Source organism: Lactuca sativa, chromosome 6 (genome assembly GCF_002870075.4).
Source record: "Lactuca sativa cultivar Salinas chromosome 6, Lsat_Salinas_v11, whole genome shotgun sequence".
Classification (NCBI taxonomy): Eukaryota; Viridiplantae; Streptophyta; class Magnoliopsida; order Asterales; family Asteraceae; genus Lactuca; species Lactuca sativa.
Window position 1 is genome coordinate 79,753,114 of NC_056628.2, and position 22,106 is coordinate 79,775,219.

At 46.2% G+C, this 22,106-nt stretch overlaps 1 protein-coding gene across 1 annotated transcript; it reads left to right on the plus strand.

The window, feature by feature from the left end:
* Positions 1-18,843: 18,843 nt before the first annotated feature.
* Positions 18,844-21,851, plus strand: LOC111890044 (receptor-like protein 46). The gene has a single exon (XM_023886203.3). The coding sequence runs from the start codon at positions 18,959-18,961 to the stop codon at positions 21,746-21,748; it is 2,790 nt and encodes a 929-aa protein (XP_023741971.1). The 5' UTR covers positions 18,844-18,958; the 3' UTR covers positions 21,749-21,851.
* The last annotated feature ends 255 nt before the right edge of the window (positions 21,852-22,106 follow it).

A 22,106-nucleotide genomic window follows, 5' to 3' on the forward strand; every position in this document is an offset into this window, starting at 1 on the left:
AAAAATGTATTTCCATTAAAATAAGGCATAAAAATCCAATGTATCATGTCATAGTACAAATCATATAATCCCAAGATCATAAATCCTCCATCAGTGTGTACAGATCACGTCGGCGCCTTCCCACGGTCCTTTCTAGTACCTGAAACACATACACAACAACTGTAAGCATAAATGCTTAGTGAGTTCCCCAAAATACAACCTACACACATACGCCTTTCCAGGCCCTGACCTTCCGGTCCATGTGTCTCAGGGAACTTCCGTCCCGACTGGGTAAACCTTCCGGTCCTACCCACACCAACCTTACGGTCCACAATACAACGCCTTCCGGCCGATAACATATTCGCCCTCCGGCCCATAACATAATGTCTGCCGGCCCATATCAAGCATATCATACATAGCACAAACAACAATTAACTTATCACACACAGCACATATGTCTCATACCATATCCGACCTTCCGGTCACACAGTCAAAACCCTTCCGGGTATAGTATAGTGAGAAGACTCACCTCGTGAATCTCGATAGCTCGCAAATCCTGGAATCACTCGCTCGATCCTCCGAGCTACTAAACCCTATAACAATCATATGTCTCTAATTAACACTTTTACCACTAAGGTTGACTACCCCTATCAAGTCAACACCAGTCAGCTCTGGTCAACGGTCAACGGTCAACTTTGACCGGACTCGGTGAGCGCACTAGGGCGACTCGGCGAGTCTAGACGTTTTCACCAACTCTCTAGGATTCCCTTTTCAACACGTCGAGTATTCCCTGACTCGACGAGTTCCACCTGGTAAGAATCGCGGCCACCCCGACTCAACTCGCCGAGTCTTAAGAACAACTCGGCGAGTTCCAGCTCGACTCAGTCCACCTGTCAACTTCTAACTCGCCCTGACTCACCGAGTCAACCTATAACTCGGCAGGACCACTCACTGAGTGGTTTGGGACAATTTTCATGCTACTCGCCGAGTCTGTTCGTTGGACTCGGCGAGTCCATGCCATGCATCAACTCAAACTTGCTTCTGAGGTCAGATCCGCTCCAACAATTCATAGATCTGGCCTTCCTAAGCTTATTCATCACGTAAAGTCCTTATCTTGGTGTTCATAACACACCCCATGACTCATAAATGGTGTTTTGACCTTAGGCATAAGGATCTCAATCCAAAACCCCCATGGATTCATAAAAAGCTTGGGCAAAGAGACACTCTGGACCTCCAAGGGTCCAGATCTATAGTCTAATTCGCTTAAGGGACCAAGGAAGCACTAGATCTAGCCACAAAAGGCTCAATAAGCCCTAAATCAATATAAACATCAACATAACAGAAAATAGCTTGAAGATAGTACCTCAAATGTGATGTTCTGGACCTCAAACCTTCAGGAAATGGCTCCTCTTGTTTTCCCTTAGCTATTTCTTCCTTTCCCTTGCAAGATGACACCTCCAAGGTCAATAATGGCTTCCTACTTTGCTCCAAATGCTCACACTCGCTAGGGTTTCACTCAAGGGACTGATGAGCACAAATGACGGCCTAAAGGCCCTTTAAATAGGTCCCAAACCTGAGAAATTAAGGTTTCATTAAACAGCGCGGACTCGCCGAGTCCATACCTTGGACTCGCCGAGTCCAGGCGCGAACCCGTGTCCAGAACATCGATTCTACTCGGCGAGTCTGAGCTTCAACTCGCCGAGTCTCCTCACAAAACATCAGATCATAAGCATAAAAGATACCTGGAAATCCGGGCTGTTACAACTCTCCGCCACTAGAACTAGACTTCGCCCTCGAAGTCTCGCTCTGAAAATAGCTCCGGATGGTACTCACGCATCTCACGCTTCGGCTCCCAGGTCATCTCTGATCCCTTCCGATGTTGCCACTGAACCAACACTAGGGGTACCTCCTTGTTCCTCAGAACCTTGATCTTCCGATCTCTGATGGCCACTGGTCTCTCGGCATAATTCAGGCTCGCATCCACTTGAATATCCTCTAATGGAACCACCGCCGACTCATCGGCTATACACTTCCTCAGCTGCGACACATGAAAAGTGTCGTGAATCTTCCCCAACTCTGCCGGAAAATCCAAACGATAAGCTACCCGGCCTACCCTTGCGATCACACGGAATGGACCAATATATCGGGGCCCCAACTTGCCCCTCTTCCTGAATCGAATCACTCCCTTCCAAGGAGAGACCTTCAGGAGAACAAGGTCGCCGACCTGGAACTCAAGCTCGGACCGGCGTCTATCTACATAACTCTTCTGTCGGCTCTGAGCGGTCAACAACCTCTGTCTGACTTGCTGAATCTGCTCTGACGTCTGAAGCACGATCTCTGTACTGCCCATCACTCTCTGCCCAACCTCTCCCCAACAAATGGGGGTCCGACACCTCCTCCCATACAACAGCTCAAAGGGTGGCATACCAATGCTCGAATGATGGCTGTTGTTGTAGGAAAACTCTGCCAAGGGTAAATACGCATCCCAACTACCCCCGAAATCCAACACACATGCTCGGAGCATGTCTTCAAGCGTTTGAATCGTCCGCTCACTCTGACTGTCTGTCTGGGGATGATATGCGGTACTAAAATGCAGTTTAGTACCCAACTCCTCATGAAATTTCTTCCAGAATCTGGAAGTGAAACGCATGTCACGGTCTGAAACAATCGAGATCGGCACCCCGTGCCGAGATACTACTTCCCTCACATACACCTCCGCCAATTTCTTTGCCGAAGAACTCTCACTGATGGCAAGGAAGTGAGCGCTCTTCGTCAACCTGTCTACAATCACCCAAATTGCATCAACTCCTCTGGCAGTCCTCGGCAATTTGGTGATGAAATCCATAGTGATCTGTTCCCACTTCCACTCGGGAACCTCCAATGGCTGCAACTTGCCATGCGGCCTCTGGTGCTCGGCCTTAACCCTATGGCAGGTCAAGCACCTCTCAACAAACCACGCGACGTCCCTCTTCATATAGGGCCACCAATACTCATTTCTCAAATCCAAATACATCTTTGTAGCCCCGGGATGAATCGAGAATTTCGATCTATGCACATCGTCCATCAAAATAGTACACGTACCGCCTACAAACGGTACCCAAATCTTACCCTGAAAAGTCATAAGCCCTCTACCATCCGTAACGAATCCTGATACCAAACCAACAACCCGTTCCCTCTTCTGCATCTCAGGTTGCACAGCCTCGGCCTGTGCCCCACGAATGGCATCCAACACCGGAGTCATCACGGTCAATCTCAAACATACATCCTGCAGTGGAGTGCTCTCCGCCCTGCGGCTCAACGCATCGGCTACCACATTAGCCTTGCCTGGGTGGTACAGGATCTCACAATCATAATCCTTGACCACATCCAACCACCTTCTCTGTCGCATATTTAGGTTGGGCTGATCCATCAAGTACCTCAAACTCTTATGGTCCGTGTAAATCGTACACCGAACCCCATACAAGTAGTGACGCCAAATCTTGAGGGCGAACACTACTGCCCCCAACTCAAGATCATGGGTGGGATATCTCGTCTCATGAGGCTTCAGCTGCCTCGATGCATATGCTATCACATGTCCTCTCTGCATCAGCACTGCTCCCAGCCCCAAAATCGATGCATCACAATATACCACAAAGTCCTCCATCCCTTCCGGGAGAGCCAATACCGGGGCTTCGCACAACCTTTGGCGAAGTGTCTCGAATGAGGACTGCTGCTCCGGTCCCCACGAAAAAGCAACACCCTTCCGGGTCAATCTGGTGAGTGGCACTGCGATCTTGGAGAAATCCTTGATAAATCTCCGATAATACCCTGCCAACCCTAGGAAACTCCTGATCTCAGAGGGTGACTTCGGCACCTCCCAACTCATCACCGCTTCAACCTTGGCCGGATCGACCAATATCCCTTCCTGGTTAACAAGATGTCCTAAGAACTGGACCTCCTGCAACCAGAAATCACACTTGGAGAACTTTGCATAAAGCTTCTCCGATCTCAGAACCCCAAGGACCTCCCTCAAATGCTCCTCATGCTGCTCCCTAGATCTGGAATATATCAGAATGTCATCGATAAATACAATCACCGACCGATCCAACATCGGCCTACATACTCGGTTCATGAGATCCATGAACACAGCCGGGGCATTGGTGAGCCCAAAAGGCATCACCACAAACTCATAATGCCCATAATGCGTCCTGAACACTGTCTTCTGGACGTCCTCATCCCGCACTCTCACCTGATGATATCCAGACCTCAAATCGATCTTGGAGAACCAAGATGCTCCCAGCAACTGATCGAACAAATCGTCGATCCTCGGTAATGGGTAACGGTTCTTGACCGTCAGCTTGTTCAACTCCCGGTAATCAATGCACATCCGGTGTGAACCATCCTTCTTCTTGACGAACAGGATAGGCGCTCCCCACGGCGAGCTGCTCGGCCGAATAAACCCCTTCCCTAGCAGCTCCTGAAGCTGCGAGGATAGCTCTTGCATCTTTGGAGGTGCAAGACGATAAGGCACCTTAGCAATAGGCGCGGCCCCCGGAACCAAGTCAATACTGAACTCCACTTGCCTCACAGGAGGCACACCCGGCAACTCCTCGGGAAAAACATCTGGAAACTCACGCACCACCGGAACCTCCTCAACTGAACTCGGCCTCTCGGAAGCCACCCGCGTATCCATCACATACGCCACAAAACCCTTACAGCCCTGTTGTAGACACTGCCTCGCCCTAGCGGCCGAACAAAAAGCTGATCCCGAACGTGTACCCTAGCCGTACACCGAAAGAACTCCCCCACTAGGGTCTCGTATGGTCACCAGCTGTCGCTCGTAGTCGATAACTGCGCCGAATCTGCTCAACCAGTCCATGCCCACAATGACACAGACATCACCCATCGCAATAGGAACCAGATCAATCGGAAACTCCACCCCGAAAATCTATAACACACATCCCCGGAGTATCTCCGTGGCACAAATCACTCTCTCGTCAGCTATGGAAACCCTCAGAGGCCGACTCAACGCCTCACGACTAACACTGATATGCTGACTAAAGGCCAAAGATACGAAAGACTGACTCGCACCCAAGTCAAATAATACTAAAGCAGGTACAGAATTCACAAGAAAAGTACCTACGCATAAACATGAAATAAGCATAACATCCCATAAAGAATAATAATTACATGAAAGAATACATACCAGCCACAACGTCAGGCGCCGCGCGGACCTCCTCCGCGGTTAACTGGAAAGCTCTCCCACGAGCCCTCGGGGCGTCGACCTTCACTGGTCGAGTCTCAGTAGTCCTGGCAGCAGGTGCAGATCCCTGGTGAAGCTGAGGGCACTCGGCCTTCCGATGGCCGGTCTGGTTGCAATGAAAGCAAACCATAAACCCCTTGGGGCAATCCCTAGCAATGTGCCCCTCCTTGCCACATTTGTAGAAAGCACCTGATCGACATGTCCCCTCGTGACCCTTGCCGCACTTTCCGCAAGTGCGACCCTTCTGACCTCCCGTCCTCGAATCGGCGGACTTAGTCCGCTTGGCTGTCGGCTGAGACTGAGCCGGCCGCCTATCCACCCGTTGAGACTCGGCCTCCTCCCTGGCCTGGGTCTCCAACTCGATCTCGTGCTTCCTGGCACTCGCCTGAAGCTCAGCAAAAGTATGATATGTCGAGTTCGATATGAACTCCCGGATATCCCTCCTCAACACACCCAAATACCGGCTCATCCGAGCCTGCTCCGTGGACACCTGCTCGGGGCAGAACATCGCCCTCTCATTAAACTTCCGCGTGATCACCGTGACAGAATCATTACCCTGCTTGAGGGTCAAGAACTCCTGAACCAACCGTTCCCTCTCCACCGGGGGAACGTACTCGTCTCTGAACATAGTGGTAAACCTCTCCTATGTCACCGCTGAAACCTCTGCCAGAGTGAAGTTCGCCGTCACGAACTTCCACCAATCCTTTGCTCCCAGGCGGAGCTGGTTCAAGGTGAACCGTACCCTCAGACGCTCCAGACATGAATAAGTGTAGAAGCATCCCTCAATATCAGCAATCCATCTCATCGCAGCGATCGGATCCTGCGTCCCGTCAAACTCAAGTGGCTTCGTGTTGCTGAACTCCCGAAACAGCAACGAGTCACCTTCCTGAGGTCTGGCAGCGGCCACAGCTGCGGTAGCTGCAGCGGCTGCAGCCTTAGTCAACACGGCGTACCGCTCATCAAAGGTCTCCATCAGAGTGGTCTTAATAGACCCAAACATCTCCGGAATCTCAGCCCGGATCGCTGCAGCCACCTCCTCATGAATCATCTGACGAATCTCCTCGTCACTCACACTGCTCGTACTAGGTCTGTGGTGTGGTCCAACCATGATGTCTCTGAAATACAACATAGAAATATCAGAGACTCTATCGAGCATAATCGCACTCGATAACGCAACCCTACTCAGTCTCCGATACCCAGGGATTCTTACTTGGGTTGCCCACTGACCCGGTGCCTTCGGTAGTACGGGCCCAATACTACCGACTACACCGCATCAGTATTCATCCCAAGTCCTCCTCCCCAAACCCCGGATCCTGAGTACTCTACTCTTGCCATGCACTACTATCCGCTCGCTCTCGAAGCATCTCATAGTAACAGATTTCCCTAGACTAAGGCATCACAAATTAGACCACTCTAGTCCAAATATGAATACCTAGTCTTCTAGCACGCATATCATATCATATCTCATAACACAACATTGTAAGGGTATTTTGGGGATTTTTACCGTTCGGGCGCTGGCTGATCGTACACACTGCTTCATTCTTGTTTACCACAAAATCCTTTATAAAAATTTTATGCCTTTGTTTTTAAAAGTTTTCCTCAAATCCTCGATTTGAGTTCAGTTACGCCCGAAGGTGTACCCGAATCCCTCAAACCTGGCTCTGATATCAACTTGTAACAACGGAAATTTTAAAACAAAATTTTCATTTCTTAAAAATGTGTTTCCATTAAAATAAGGCATAAAAATCCAATGTATCATGTCATAGTACAAATCATATAATCCCAAGATCATAAATCCTCCATCAGTGTGTACAGATCACACCGGTGCCTTCCCACGGTCCTTTCTAGTATCTGAAACACATACACAACAACTGTAAGCATAAATGCTTAGTGAGTTCCCCAAAATACAACCTACACACATACGCCTTTCCAGGACCTGACCTTCCGGTCCATGTGTCTCAGGGAACTTCCGTCCCGACTGGGTAAACCTTCCGGTCCTACCCACACCAATGTAACACCCAGGATTTTGAAAGCCAAGAAAGTAAAGGAAACCCTAAATTTAAGAGGGACTCGACGAGTCAAAGGAAGGACTCAGCGAGTCGGAGCGGGATCCGGGTCGATAAGAAAGTGATCAACTCGACGAGTCGGCCAAGTGGACTCGGCGAGTCTGGTCTGTGCGAGGAAAACCCTAAATCCGGGGCTTGGAGCCTATTTAAGCATCTTAATCTTCTTCCTAGGGCTCCTTTACAGTCTCTCGCACCCAGAACGCCGCACCTTAAGCCCCCATTGTGTTCACTCAAGCTTCTAGCCATTTTTGAGTGGGTTTAAGGAAGAAGAAGGAGTGGGAATCCTTGAAGCATCAGGGAGTGGCTTTGGATCTGAAGTTTGGGAAGCATTTCAGAGCATTGGAAGGTATCAATTCGTTTCTCTCCTCCATATTTTTCCTTGGTTATGAGTTTTGGGGCTTTTAAGCCATGTTTAAGACCAATCTTGAGCTTGAGGTCCAGATCTGAGGTTGCTACCTCAGATCCATGTTTATTTTGGTATGTAATCCCATAAAGTATCAGCCATTGGGTGGAAATTGGAGTCTCTTGGTCCTAAACCCTAGCTATGGATGTATTTTGCCTAGATCTCACTCTCTATACGTAAAGGTTGCAACTTTACGTGGGAAATAGGCTTAGGGAGGGTGGATCTATAGTTTGAAGCTCATGCATGACTCGGAAGTCCTCTGCATGTAAGTGGATCTTAGTGGACTCGACGAGTCCTTCGAGTGGACTCGGCGAGTAGCTTGGAGATGAGGAGGAACTCGACGAGTGGGATGAACAGCTCGTCGAGTCGGATGAAGATGGGCATGAACTCGGAGAGTTGGATGAACAACTCGTCGAGTTGGATGAAGTTTGTCGTGTGCTCGGCGAGTCTGTTCTTAGACTCGGCGAGTCAGGTCGAGTGGTCCTAAACCCTTCGAGTTAAGACTCGAGTCAGCGAGTCGAGCCAGGACTCAGTGAGTTGGTCAGGACAGGAATCGAGAACCAGTAAACTCGACGAGTCAGGGGCTGACTCGGCGAGTAGAGTCGCGAGTGGAAGGACTTCGGATTTATGGACTCGGCGAGTCAGCAGGGTGACTCGGCGAGTAGGGTTGACCTGGAGGGTTGACTTTGACCAGGACATCGACTTTGACCAGAGTTGACTTGGTTAACCTTTGGAGGTCAGTTAGACTAAGTGTTGGGTTGTTGTTGGTAGCTCAGGGAGCTAGCGGAGCAGCAATTCGGAGTTAGCGGTCAGGTAGCGGTCGAAGGGGTTAGCAGCGGCAGTTCGGCAATATCAGGTGAGTTACCTTCCAGTAGCGGTGGGTCTAAGGCCACAATGCCGACCCACCAGTAGGAGTTGTATGATAGATGATTGTCTTTGTGATATCATCTAAGTTCGCTAGTACCTGATATGTTATATGCTAGCATGATATGTTGTATGTGTTAGTAGCCGAGTGTTTGGTTGTTAGGACCGAAGGGTAGTCAGACACCCCAGATACGTCTGACAGTATGTGATGATATGTTTGCATGCTGGCTTGTTATGTTATATGCGATAGAGGTAGTATGAGGGGACCAGTCCCCGTGTTCGGTTGTTAGGACCGAAGAGTAGTTCAGGCACCCCATATATGTCTGATAGTATGTTTATGTTATGATATATGTGATAGTAGCAGTAGGGGGTGGAATAGTCCCCGAGGGTCGGTTGTTAGGACCGACGGGTTGGTCAGCACCCCAGAATGGCTTGACATGGGTTGGTCAGCACCCCAGAATGGCTTGACACGGGTAGGTCAGCACCCCAGAATGGCTTGACACGGGTAGGTCGGGCACCCCAGAATTGCCCGACAGTATGTATGCTATGTGATTGTATGGTATATGGTATGATGGGGGAACTCACTAAGCTTCGTGCTTACGGTTTTCAGTTTTGGTTTCAGGTACTCGGTTTGCGAAAGAGGAGCTCGGGAAGATTGCAGAGCACACACCATAGTCAGTTAGCCTGGGAATGTTTGACTCTGATAATGATATTACGTTTTGAATTTAATACTCAAAGGTTATGTTTGACTTATGATACGTTGTTATAAATCTATTTTTAGTAATGTTTAAAAGAAATTTTTAGTCATGATTTTTGGGTCGTTACAAGTTGGTATCAGAGCCTTGGTTTGAGGGATTCGGGCATACTCTCGGGTGTGCCTGAACTCAAACTGAGGGGTCGGATAAAAAAAAAAAGTTTTCAAAATGTGAAAAGACAGTTTTTGTAAAAAGAATTTTGGAGAATGAAAAACAGTTTTAGAAAAGCAAAAAGAATCCAGAAAGAAAAGAACTTTGAAAAGAGAAAAAGGTGTGGTGCATGCAATCAACCGAGCTCAAGTGAGTACTCCCAATTTACCCATACAAGTTATGTTATTATTTTCAATATCAGTTTCAGTTTCAGTTCAGTTTCAGTTCCAGCTTCAGTAGAACAGCATGCTAGAATAGGACTAAGGATCTAGGATGATGCCTTATGTGCCTGCTTTATGTGTTCCAGCTTGATGAGAATTGCATGCTAGTAATGAGTAGACGGTAATAGGATAGCCTGTGTAGGTTATGCCTGATAGTATGAGCTTAGCATTATGTGTTAGTGCAGTTTCTTGTTATAAGAATAGTTTTGCCTGAGTATGTTTCCTTTATCCGAATGTTGCTTGCTTTGTGCTTTGTGGGACTCTGAGTGAAGGGAGTTAGCCATTAGGTGAATACGTCACATCACATGTGATCAGGGTTGAATAATCTCAGAGTGCTGGATTTGGCCCTACTGCGCAGCTCTCGTCTGAGTCTAACCGTTGTAGGGACGAGACTTTTACTCGAAGGATTATCCGAGCCTCATTGCATGTGATGGTATTCAGGTGGTGGCTAATTGGCATTACAAGGAGGCCTTCAGCAGCTGAGGACTGGGTTGGGTGGAGTCAGAAGTTCCCTAGGGCAAGCCTAGGATGAGAGTAGCAGAGATCAGTAGTAGAGAAAAGGGGATTTGGTGGAGTTGAGGTAACTCTTGAGGAAAGTACGGATAGATGTGGAAGGTAGTAGGGGCCCATACTACTGAAAGCAGAGGATCCGTACTCGATTCAAGAGGGGCCAAGACGAAACCAGGGAATGGTAGAGTGTGTGAGAGGTCCCTCAGCAGTAGTATGTAAATTGATCAGGATTTTGTTATATTTTCAGCATGGTGACATTGCGCGAGCTACCAGTTAGCAGTTCAGGCGTCGAGGAGGGATCTGGCTCAGGTTTTGGAGTTGGGCAGCTTGATGATCAGATGAGGGATTTCATTTCTGCAGAGATCATGCGTAATATCATCGATCAGACTCCAGTGATTTTCGGTTCAGTTAGAGAGGCCATTGTGGAGCTCATGGACAGTCATCTTGAGGCCTTTAGGGCCGGGATAGTTTCAGGGCAGTTTGGGGCTCGTCTAGAGCCCGATTCTTATGGAGATCGGGGATCCATCAGAGAGGGGGATTCCATTTCTGACTTTTACCATCAGGGGTCAGGAGTGAGTGGGGCACCCTGCCTCCGGGAGAGACCCTTGCATGATTGGGTAGCTAATGAGGTTTCGCTAGTCATTCGTGAGGAGTTACCCAACATCATTGAGCGGGTCACTGATCGTTTGGCCGTTAAGTTCCAGGGACAACCAACTGCTCTTCATACGGTTGATGGAGTAGTCGGGGTCACTCAGGAGCAGGAGATTGGGAAGAAGTGTGGAGTCCTACTCAGCTGACTCGGGCGCTGGAGGTCAGGAGGACCTAGAGGTGTGTGGTAAGTGTGGAGGAACTCATGGGTTTGCTTGTCACAAGTTCAGGTGTTTCAAGTGCGGGGAAAGGGGGCATGTGTATCGGGATTGTAAGCAGGATCAGAGATGTTTTCATTGTCATCAGCCAGGTCATTTCAGGTCTCGCTGTCCCGTCTTGGTGGTGGAGAGAGTTCAGGGTCAGGCACCCATCGTTCCATAGGAAGTCAAGATTGAGCCGCACTAGATCTCAGGTATGTTGTTGAATTCCTTCCTTTGTAGTAACTTTATGGTTATGGTATTGCATCGATGTTAGTAAGCAAGTATCTATGAGTATTATGTTGCCTGCTTGTGAATGAGTTATATGCCATTTGCATACCTTGGTTTTAGATTGATAGTCAGCGGTTGCTCCCCAATAGAGCAGGTTATCTAGGTTGCGGAAATTGTAGCATGCTTGGGAGGGATTTGGTGCGTCACGCTAGTTCGGAGTGGCATAGTGTTAAGAGATGGATTGGTTAGATCCCTAGCTATGGCAGGCTTGGGTTCCTTAGCAGAATGATTATGGAATGGCAGCAAAGATCGGGATCTCTTTTGAGTATGAAGCAGCAAGGGGTAAGCAGGATCGAAGTGGGGGAGAACCCTCCGGGTGTATATGGATAAGAGTCTCGCAGACTCAGAATGAGTGTGCGACCTTTAAAAAAAAATGGTAGTAGCACAGTGATGGATGGATTGAGAAGTTCAGAATTAGGAGTTCGAGAATTTTTCCCAGCAGTTAGTTCATGTAATCGAGATGGTTAGAAGCTGGTTGGGAATCCAAGATTGGAGGACCACCTGTCGGACGCATGAGAGTCGGAATGAAGATCCTGAGAACGGGTAACAAGAGATGTTTTCGTATTAGTAGCCAGTGTCTGAGGCAGCATGCAGGTTGCGTAGATTCAGGACTTGGGAGGTTGGAAACTTCCCAACAATAGCTTCTTGTATCCGGATTAGTAGACGGTTGGTTTGGGAACCAAGCCGAAGGATTCCTCGACGAAGCGCTTAGTATATCAAGGATATAAGATGTCGAGGATGATGCAGAATTCAAAGTTTAAGGACTGTTTTTTTTTAGAAATCGGGATGAGGAATCACTAGCGGGACTAGGGATAGTCAGGATGTTCTCGAGATAGTGGTAGTGTTGTAAGTCTGCGGGGGGGGGGGGGGGGGGGGGGGTAGCCGTAGCATTCACTAGCAGTCAGATGGTAGTGGTAGTGGTGTTGTAAGTCTGCGGGGGTAGCCGTAGCATCCACTAGCAGCCAGATAGTATTAGGGAGTTGTAAGTCCGCGAGCGTAGTCGCAACCTTTTATCAGATTGGTAGGTAGCATGAGCGCATGTTAGACGCGGGAAAGCAGTTGTACCCACCAGTTCGGGTGCAGCAGTGAGGATATGGGAATCCACGGGTTAGCTTTCGGATTTCCCAAAGGGATCAGTTATGGCTAAGTCAGCAATTTGGGCTATAGATCGTCACATCAGTTATGAGATCAGAGTCGCAGTGGACCGTTGGGGTTCGGGTATGTTGTGGGCTACCGTCAGTCTGGGAGCCACCATGTTGTTAGTCGTGGAACTGATGATGTCAGGAGGTGACATATGAACCCGATCGGTTGGATCGGAAGGTTGCTAGAGCCACAGTGACAGGATAACTAGTGGAAACTAGTCCTAGAGGAAGATTTCGTTCAGGAGTCGTGGAAGCGACTAAGTGAGGAGTCCCTTGACTCCACAGTTGGGTTGGAGTTCAGTGTTTCAGGCAGCTCAGTGTTCCAGCCAGTTCAGTGTTTCAGGCAGCTCAGTGTTTCAGCCAGTTCAGTGTTTCAGGCAGCTCAGTGTTTCAGTCAGTTCAGTGTTTCAGGCCGTTCAGCGTTTCAGGCAGTTTAGTGTTTCAGGCATGTTCATTATTGCAGGCAGTTCAGTGTTTGGAAGGTTTCAGGGTTTTGGGTCAGTATTAGTTTTGTGTTGGAATGCAAGTGCTGTCGGTATAGTTGGTTGATTTGGAAATGGCAAGTCTCTCTGCAGGATCAGTTGAACCTTCTGCCAAGTGTAAGTGATCTGTAAGGATAGCTGGGCAGGTAGCCTTTCTTTCAGGATGGAAGGCTCGAGTTAGTAGGAGTTGAGTAATCAGATGGGATATAAGCAAGCTGTTCCAGCAGCATCGTTTCAGTATGAGCGGCATAATAGATATAACAGTTATAGATAGTCGAAGTATCTTCAGGAGTCGCTGGAAGAGACTAGGAGTTTGCGATGGAGTGTAGTGACCGGTGGGGGTCCGGTAACTCAGATATAGGGAGATTGGTTAGACCAGAGTAGTCTCAGTGCATCCGGTAGGCAAATGGGAGGCAGCAGGATTTTCAGTCGGAGGAAGTATCGTTGAGGAAATTATGGAAAAGAGAGGGATTCAGCATGTTCCAATGGTAATGATCGGCATGGTGAGTGGCTGGAGTGTCGGGCAAAAGGGGTGTTAGTTTTCCAGACAGAGAATTGGGGGCAGTTCGCAGGCAGTTGATCATAGCAAACTTCGAGGACGAAGTTTAGTTTAAGTGGGGGAGAGTTGTAACACCCAGGATTTTGAAAGCCAAGAAAGTAAAGGAAACCCTAAATTTAAGAGGGACTCGACGAGTCAAAGGAAGGACTCGGCGAGTCGGAGCGGGATCCGGGTCGATAAGAAAGTGATCAACTCGACGAGTCGGCCAAGTGGACTCGGCGAGTCTGGTCTGTGCGAGGAAAACCCTAAATCCAGGGCTTGGAGCCTATTTAAGCATCTTAATCTTCTTCCTAGGGCTCCTTTACAGTCTCTCGCACCCAGAACGCCGCACCTTAAGCCCCCATTGTGTTCACTCAAGCTTCTAGCCATTTTTGAGTGGGTTTAAGGAAGAAGAAGGAGTGGGAATCCTTGAAGCATCAGGGAGTGGCTTTGGATCTGAAGTTTGGGAAGCATTTCAGAGCATTGGAAGGTATCAATTCGTTTCTCTCCTCCATATTTTTCCTTGGTTATGAGTTTTGGGGCTTTTAAGCCATGTTTAAGACCAATCTTGAGCTTGAGGTCCAGATCTGAGGTTGCTACCTCAGATCCATGTTTATTTTGGTATGTAATCCCATAAAGTATCAGCCATTGGGTGGAAATTGGAGTCTCTTGGTCCTAAACCCTAGCTATGGATGTATTTTGCCTAGATCTCACTCTCTATACGTAAAGGTTGCAACTTTACGTGGGAAATAGGCTTGGGGAGGGTGGATCTATAGTTTGAAGCTCATGCATGACTCGGAAGTCCTCTGCATGTAAGTGGATCTTAGTGGACTCGACGAGTCCTTCGAGTGGACTCGGCGAGTAGCTTGGAGATGAGGAGGAACTCGACGAGTGGGATGAACAGCTCGTCGAGTCGGATGAAGATGGGCATGAACTCGGAGAGTTGGATGAACAACTCGTCGAGTTGGATGAAGTTTGTCGTGTGCTCGGCGAGTCTGTTCTTAGACTCGGCGAGTCAGGTCGAGTGGTCCTAAACCCTTCGAGTTAAGACTCGAGTCAGCGAGTCGAGCCAGGACTCAGTGAGTTGGTCAGGACAGGAATCGAGAACCAGTAAACTCGGCGAGTCAGGGGCTGACTCGGCGAGTAGAGTCGCGAGTGGAAGGACTTCAGATTTATGGACTCGGCGAGTCAGCAGGGTGACTCGGCGAGTAGGGTTGACCTGGAGGGTTGACTTTGACCAGGACATCGACTTTGACCAGAGTTGACTTGGTTAACCTTTGGAGGTCAGTTAGACTAAGTGTTGGGTTGTTGTTGGTAGCTCAGGGAGCTAGCGGAGCAGCAATTCGAAGTTAGCGGTCAGGTAGCGGTCGAAGGGGTTAGCAGCGGCAGTTCGGCAATATCAGGTGAGTTACCTTCCAGTAGCGGTGGGTCTAAGGCCACAATGCCGACCCACCAGTAGGAGTTGTATGATAGATGATTGTATTTGTGATATCATCTAAGTTCGCTAGTACCTGATAGGTTATATGCTAGCATGATATGTTGTATGTGTTAGTAGCCGAGTGTTCGGTTGTTAGGACCGAAGGGTAGTCAGACACCCCAGATACGTCTGACAGTATGTGATGATATGTTTGCATGCTGGCTTGTTATGTTATATGCGATAGAGGTAGTATGAGGGGACCAGTCCCCGTGTTCGGTTGTTAGGACCGAAGAGTAGTTCAGGCACCCCATATATGTCTGATAGTATGTTTATGTTATGATATATGTGATAGTAGCAGTAGGGGGTGGAATAGTCCCCGAGGGTCGGTTGTTAGGACCGACGGGTTGGTCAGCACCCCAGAATGGCTTGACATGGGTTGGTCAGCACCCCAGAATGGCTTGACACGGGTAGGTCAGCACCCCAGAATGGCTTGACACGGGTAGGTCGGGCACCCCAGAATTGCCCGACAGTATGTATGCTATGTGATTGTATGGTATATGGTATGATGGGGGAACTCACTAAGCTTCGTGCTTACGGTTTTCAGTTTTGGTTTCAGGTACTCGGTTTGCGAAAGAGGAGCTCGGGAAGATTGCAGAGCACACACCATAGTCAGTTAGCCTGGGAATGTTTGACTCTGATAATGATATTACGTTTTGAATTTAATACTCAAAGGTTATGTTTGACTTATGATACGTTGTTATAAATCTATTTTTAGTAATGTTTAAAAGAAATTTTTAGTCATGATTTTTGGGTCGTTACAACCAACCTTACGGTCCACAATACAACGCCTTCCGGCCGATAACATATTCGCCCTCCGGCCCATAACATAATGCATGCCGGCCCATATCAAGCATATCATACATAGCACAAACAACAATTAACTTATCACACACAGCACATATGTCTCATACCATATCCGACCTTCCGGTCACACAGTCAAAACCCTTCCGGGTATAGTATAGTGAGAAGACTCACCTCGTGAATCTCGATAGCTCGCAAATCCTGGAATCACTCGCTCGATCCTCCGAGCTACTAAACCCTATAACAATCATATGTCTCTAATTAACACTTTTACCACTAAGGTTGACTACCCCTATCAAGTCAACACCAGTCAGCTCTGGTCAACGGTCAACGGTCAACTTTGACCGAACTCGGTGAGCGCACTAGGGCGACTCGGCGAGTCTAGACGTTTTCACCAACTCTCTAGGATTCCCTTTTCGACACGTCGAGTATTCCCTGACTCGACGAGTTCCACCTGGTAAGAATCGCGGGGCCACCCCGACTCAACTCGCCGAGTCTCAAGAACAACTCGGCGAGTTCCAGCTCGACTCAGTCCACCTGTCAACTTCTAACTCGCCCTGACTCACCGATTCAACCTATAACTCGGCAGGACCACTCACTGAATGGTTTGGGACAATCTTCATGCTACTCGCCGAGTTTGTTCGTCGGACTCGGCGAGTCCATGCCATGCATCAACTCAAACTTGCTTCTGAGGTCAGATCCGCTCCAACAATTCATAGATCTGGCCTTCCTAAGCTTATTCATCATGTAAAGTCCTTATCTTGGTGTTCATAACACACCCCATGACTCATAAATGGTGTTTTGACCTTAGGCATAAGGATCTCAATCCAAAACCCCCTTGGATTCATAAAAAGCTTGGGCAAAGTGACACTCTGGACCTCCAAGGGTCCAGATCTATAGTCTAATTCGCTTAAGGGACCAAGGAAGCACTAGATCTAGCCACAAAAGGCTCAATAAGCCCTAAATCAATATAAACATCAACATAACAGAAAATAGCTTGAAGATAGTACCTCAAATGTGATGTTTTGGACCTCAAACCTTCAGGAAATGGCTCCTCTTGTTTTCCCTTAGCTAATTCTTCCTTTCCCTTGCAAGATGACACCTCCAAGGTCAATAATGGCTTCCTACTTTGCTCCAAACGCTCACACTCGCTAGGGTTTCACTCAAGGGACTGGTGAGCACAAATGACGGCCTAAAGGCCCTTTAAATATGTCCCAAACCCGAGAAATTAGGGTTTCATTAAACAGCGCGGACTCGCCGAGTCCATACCTTGGACTCGCCGAGTCCAGGCGCGAACCCGCGTCCAGAACCGCGATTCTACTCGGCGAGTCTGAGCTCCAACTCGCCGAGTCTCCTCACAAAACATCAAAATCATAAGCATAAAAGATACCTGGAAATCCGGGCTGTTACAGTAACTCAAAGGGAAAATGACTTAGGAGGGTAACTACCTCTTTTTCGTGTTCACATATTGGCAACTTCTTATTTTTTGTACATAAGAAAGCAACTAACTTGTTTTAACTGTGTAACATCCCAAAAATCATGACCAAAAATTTCGTTTTTAATTTAATACCAAAACCATAATTGTCAAACCATTAATTTAATACTTCGGCATCGGGCCCTGCTTGGCATCAAGCCCCGCTCGGTATACAGATCTGCCTCTCTTAGGCCCCGCCTGCTAAACACATACAATCATATAACATGCTAACACATAAATAAACATACTCTACTGTATCGCTGTCCTAAGAAACATACTCTGCTAATAATGAGATACAGAACATCGTCCGTACTCAGCTAGTGATGAGATACGGGACCTCACCCACACTCACCTCCTTACCAGGCACATACAAGTATCATACAAACAACAAGTATAATCTAACATGCAAACATTCCTCGGGCACCCGCCCGACATCAGACCTTGGTCTAGAATAACATACTAGCATACAATGCCTAGGGCTAACCCCCGGGTCTTCCTACTCATAGACTACATGGGCTGGCATTGTGGCCTTAGACACATTTTCATAGTGAGGAGACTCACCTTGCACTGCTGAAGCCCTGGCTGGAACTAGCTGAGTATGGACGAAGTTCCGTATCTCATTATTAGCAGAGTATGTTTCTTAGGACAGAGATACAGTAGAGTATGTTTCTTTATGTGTGGCCTAAGAAAGAAAGATTTGTATACCGAGCGGGGCTCAATGCCGGGCGGGGCCCGATGGCGGAGTATTAAATTAATCGTTTGACAATTATGGTTTTAGTATTAAATTAAAAACGAAATTTTTGGTCATGATTTTTTGGGATGTTATATAGTTAAAACAAGTTAGTTGCTTTTTTATGTACAAAAAATAAGAAGTTGCCAATATGTAAACACGAAAAAGAGATAGTTACCCTCCTAAGTCATTTCCCCACTAAAAGGAGTGAGAGTGTTAAAAAGGCTCCCTATACTTGCTAAGAGTGCTTGAACACTGCCTCCTAAGAGTGGCTAGTGGCTAATGCCCTTTCCTCCTTACCATTTTGGTGAGATGAGAGAGAGTATGTGAGTGTAATTTGATTGGTTCATATGCATTTGACCATATTGCTTATATATTGACCTAATTTATTATTTATGGAGTCTTTTGAATTGTTACAACTCCCATCAAATGTTAAAAATAGGTGGTAAATAGAGAAAAATAAGAAGGCCTAAACCACTCCCCTTAACCTTATTATAAAGTCATCACGTTGGGATGGATACTAACAGCCTTATTATAGTCTTACGATGTTTTATTCCATCACATTCATGTTACGACAGAAACAAACAAAGACCATTGATTTTAGACAAAATTCTGATTTTTTATTAGACTATTAAACGTCGGTAAATAATCCAAGATTAGATTTGTGGTTTACTCATATTTTGATGTATATGATAGCAAAATGACGAAAACGTCTAGATACGTATTTTCAACTAAACTTATCCTCAGACCTCAATATTCAAACAAATGCCGGTCTATCACTACCCGTTGACCCGGGTTAATACACATACACAGTTGATGTTTCCACTCCTACACTCATGCTTTACAACTTTATACATTGTTCAACAAAGAGAGTACTTTATTTTGGATTTGAATAAAAGAAATCCCCACATTAAATGATTTAAATCCATTTATAATCACACCTCATAATTTCTACAATAAAATCAAATAAAACCCGCCGGAAACCACCATGGCCACCACTCGAACTTCACCACTGTTAATGTTATCGATCTTCTTCATACTCAATTCCATTCCAATCCCATCATCCTCATGTCCAATTCATCAAAAACAAGCTCTTCTCCAGTTCAAATCCACCCTCACCACCATCCTCAATTCCAGTTCCCTTCTCGAATCATGGAATCCCAATTCCGACTGCTGTTCTTGGGACCTCGTCAATTGCAGTAGAACCAAAACAAGAACTGTAACCGAGCTCCACTTATCCGACATCGTCCCTACATTCACTCCAGTTCCGGTGTTCTCTCACATCTTAACCCCGCTTTTCCATATCCAGACATTGAAATTACTTGATATCTCCATGAATTGGATGCGAGGGGAGATCCCCGGAGATGGATTTGCGAATCTCACTGAACTGGTTCACCTTGACATGATGCAGAATAGCTTCAATGGCTCCATCCCAGACCAATTTTTCCGGTTAAAGAATCTCCGTTACTTGGACATGAGCGAGAATAGGCTTGAAGGTGGACTACAATCCGAACTGGGTTCTTTCCCGAATTTGACAACACTAAAGTTAAGTTTGAATCGTTTCCATGGTTCAATTCCTCCTCAACTATTCGAACTTGAATCTCTACAAGTTCTTAACCTAAGTAACAATATTCTTCAGGGTGTTTTAAGTAGTCGCCTTTCTGGGTTAAAGAATTTACGTTACTTGGACTTGAACAGCAATTCGTTACAGGGGATGTTAGGACCTGAATTGGGGTCTTTTCCGAATTTGATCTCACTAAGGCTAAGTTCAAACCTTTTCCATGGTTCAATTCCTTCCGAACTTTTTGAACTCGAATTTCTTCAGATTCTTGATCTTAGTAACAATACTCTCAAAGGTGTTTTAAGCCCTAAAGTTGGTAACCTTCGAAATCTTGAATCATTGAAGCTGAATGATAATTTTCTATCCGGAAACATCCCGGAAGAGGTTGGAAATCTAACCAAACTAAGGGAATTTTCGGTTGGAAAGAATCATTTCTTCGGCGGAATCCCATCTTCGATTGAAAATATCAAGGGACTCGAATCACTGGACTTATCTGAAAATTCATTCTCCATGGAAATTCCGGCGAGCATTGGAAAACTACCCAACATGATCTTACTTGATCTGAGCAAGAACCAGTTCCCAGGTCCTATACCACCATCGATTCGAAACTTGAGCAAGTTAGAAACCCTTCGGCTACACAACAATAAACTAGCAGGAGAAATCCCTACATGGTTATTCGAGATCAAAACTTTAAAGAATTTGTTCATTGGAGGAAAAGAAAGCAACTTGATTTGGAATAACAAAGCAAAGATCGTTCCAAGATGTAGTCTACAACAGCTCTCCATGTCATCCTGTGGAATTTCCGGTGAGATTCCTGAATGGATTTCTTCACAGAAAGATTTGATTTTTCTTGATTTGAGTGAGAATCAATTGGAGGGAGGATTTCCAGATTGGCTCGCGGAAATGGAATTTGAAGGTATAGTCCTTTCAGATAACAACCTCACCGGAGCTCTCCCACCTCGTTTATTTGAATCCATGAGTTTATTGATCCTTGCTTTATCCCGGAATAATTTCTCTGGTGAATTGCCGGAAAATATAGGCAACGCTAAAGGGATCATGGTTCTTATGTTGTCAGATAACAATTTCTCCGGTCAGATTCCTAAGTCCATGGCTAGCATTTTCTTGCTAATGCTTCTTGATTTGTCCAAAAACAAATTTTCCGGCGACAGTTTTCCTATTTTTAGAGATACCCGTCATCTTGTTTACATAGACCTATCCTACAACGATTTCTCCGGCAAGATTCCGATGAATTTCTCATTAGATACCCGGATTCTTTCTTTGGGTGGTAATAGATTTTCCGGCGATCTACCCAGAACTTTGACTAAATTTGTCAACCTCGAACATCTTGATGTTCATGACAATGAGATTACTGGAAATTTTCAAGATATCCTCCCTCAAATCCCAACCCTTCAAGTCTTAAGCTTAAGAAACAATTCCGTTGAAGGATTTATCCCGAGAACAATCTCCAATATTACTTCTCTTCGGATTCTTGATCTTTCCGGGAACAACCTAATCGGAAGCATTCCACCGGAAATTGCAAACCTTTCAAGCATGATTAAGACTCCGCAAATGTCAACATCTGATTACATTCTCCCATCTTACGTTACCAACGTTGACATTTTCAATAACGTCATTGAGTTTCAGGATTTGATTGTGAACTGGAAGAAATCTTTTCAAGGTCTTGCAAGTCGCAACCTTGATATCTACTCGTTATTGGACTTGTCTGAAAACCAGATATCAGGTGAAATTCCGGCGTCGTTAGGCAATCTCAAAAGCCTGAAAGTGCTCAACGTTTCACACAACAGGATCTCCGGGCAAATTCCGGTGTCTTTTGGGGATCTGAGGGATGTAGAAAGTTTGGATTTTTCATACAACGAGCTCTCGGGTTTGATTCCTCAAACACTATCGAAGCTTGACCAACTCACAATTCTAGATGTGAGCAACAACAGGCTGACAGGTAAGATTCCGATGGGTGGGCAAATGGACACGATGAATGAGTTGGATTATTTTCAAAACAACAATGGATTATGCGGGATGCAGATTGGGATCATATGTCCTGAGGATATCCCACCACCTGAAGAAAACAAGGAGGAAGATGATAAAGAGTTATGGTTTTTGTGGGAGGGGACTTGGGTTGGTTTCCCTGTTGGATTCTTCTCATCGATTTTGGTCATGGGCTACTTTCTGAATTTTTTAAATTTCTTCAAATTTTGGTGAATTTCTTTTAGCAATGTTTAGATCTTTGTTCAGTAATATATCATAGAATCTAGGATTTCTTATTCTTTGTAATCAAGATTCAGAATTCCATAAGTTTAATCCATATATAGCTATACTGTGAAAAATATACCTTACATTTACTTTAAGTAACACTACAATATCATGATTCAGACCCAACCTGCATTAATTTGATTCTTTATGCCCCTTAGCATTATTTTATAGCATAAGTTAAACATTTCAAATCACTTATATAGTTTTGATCAAGTCAAAATTAAAGATTTTTTTTTTCAAAATGAAGTTGCGAAATAAATAAATCATTCAATTTGAAACCAAACACACCAATGATATCTCTTTCAAA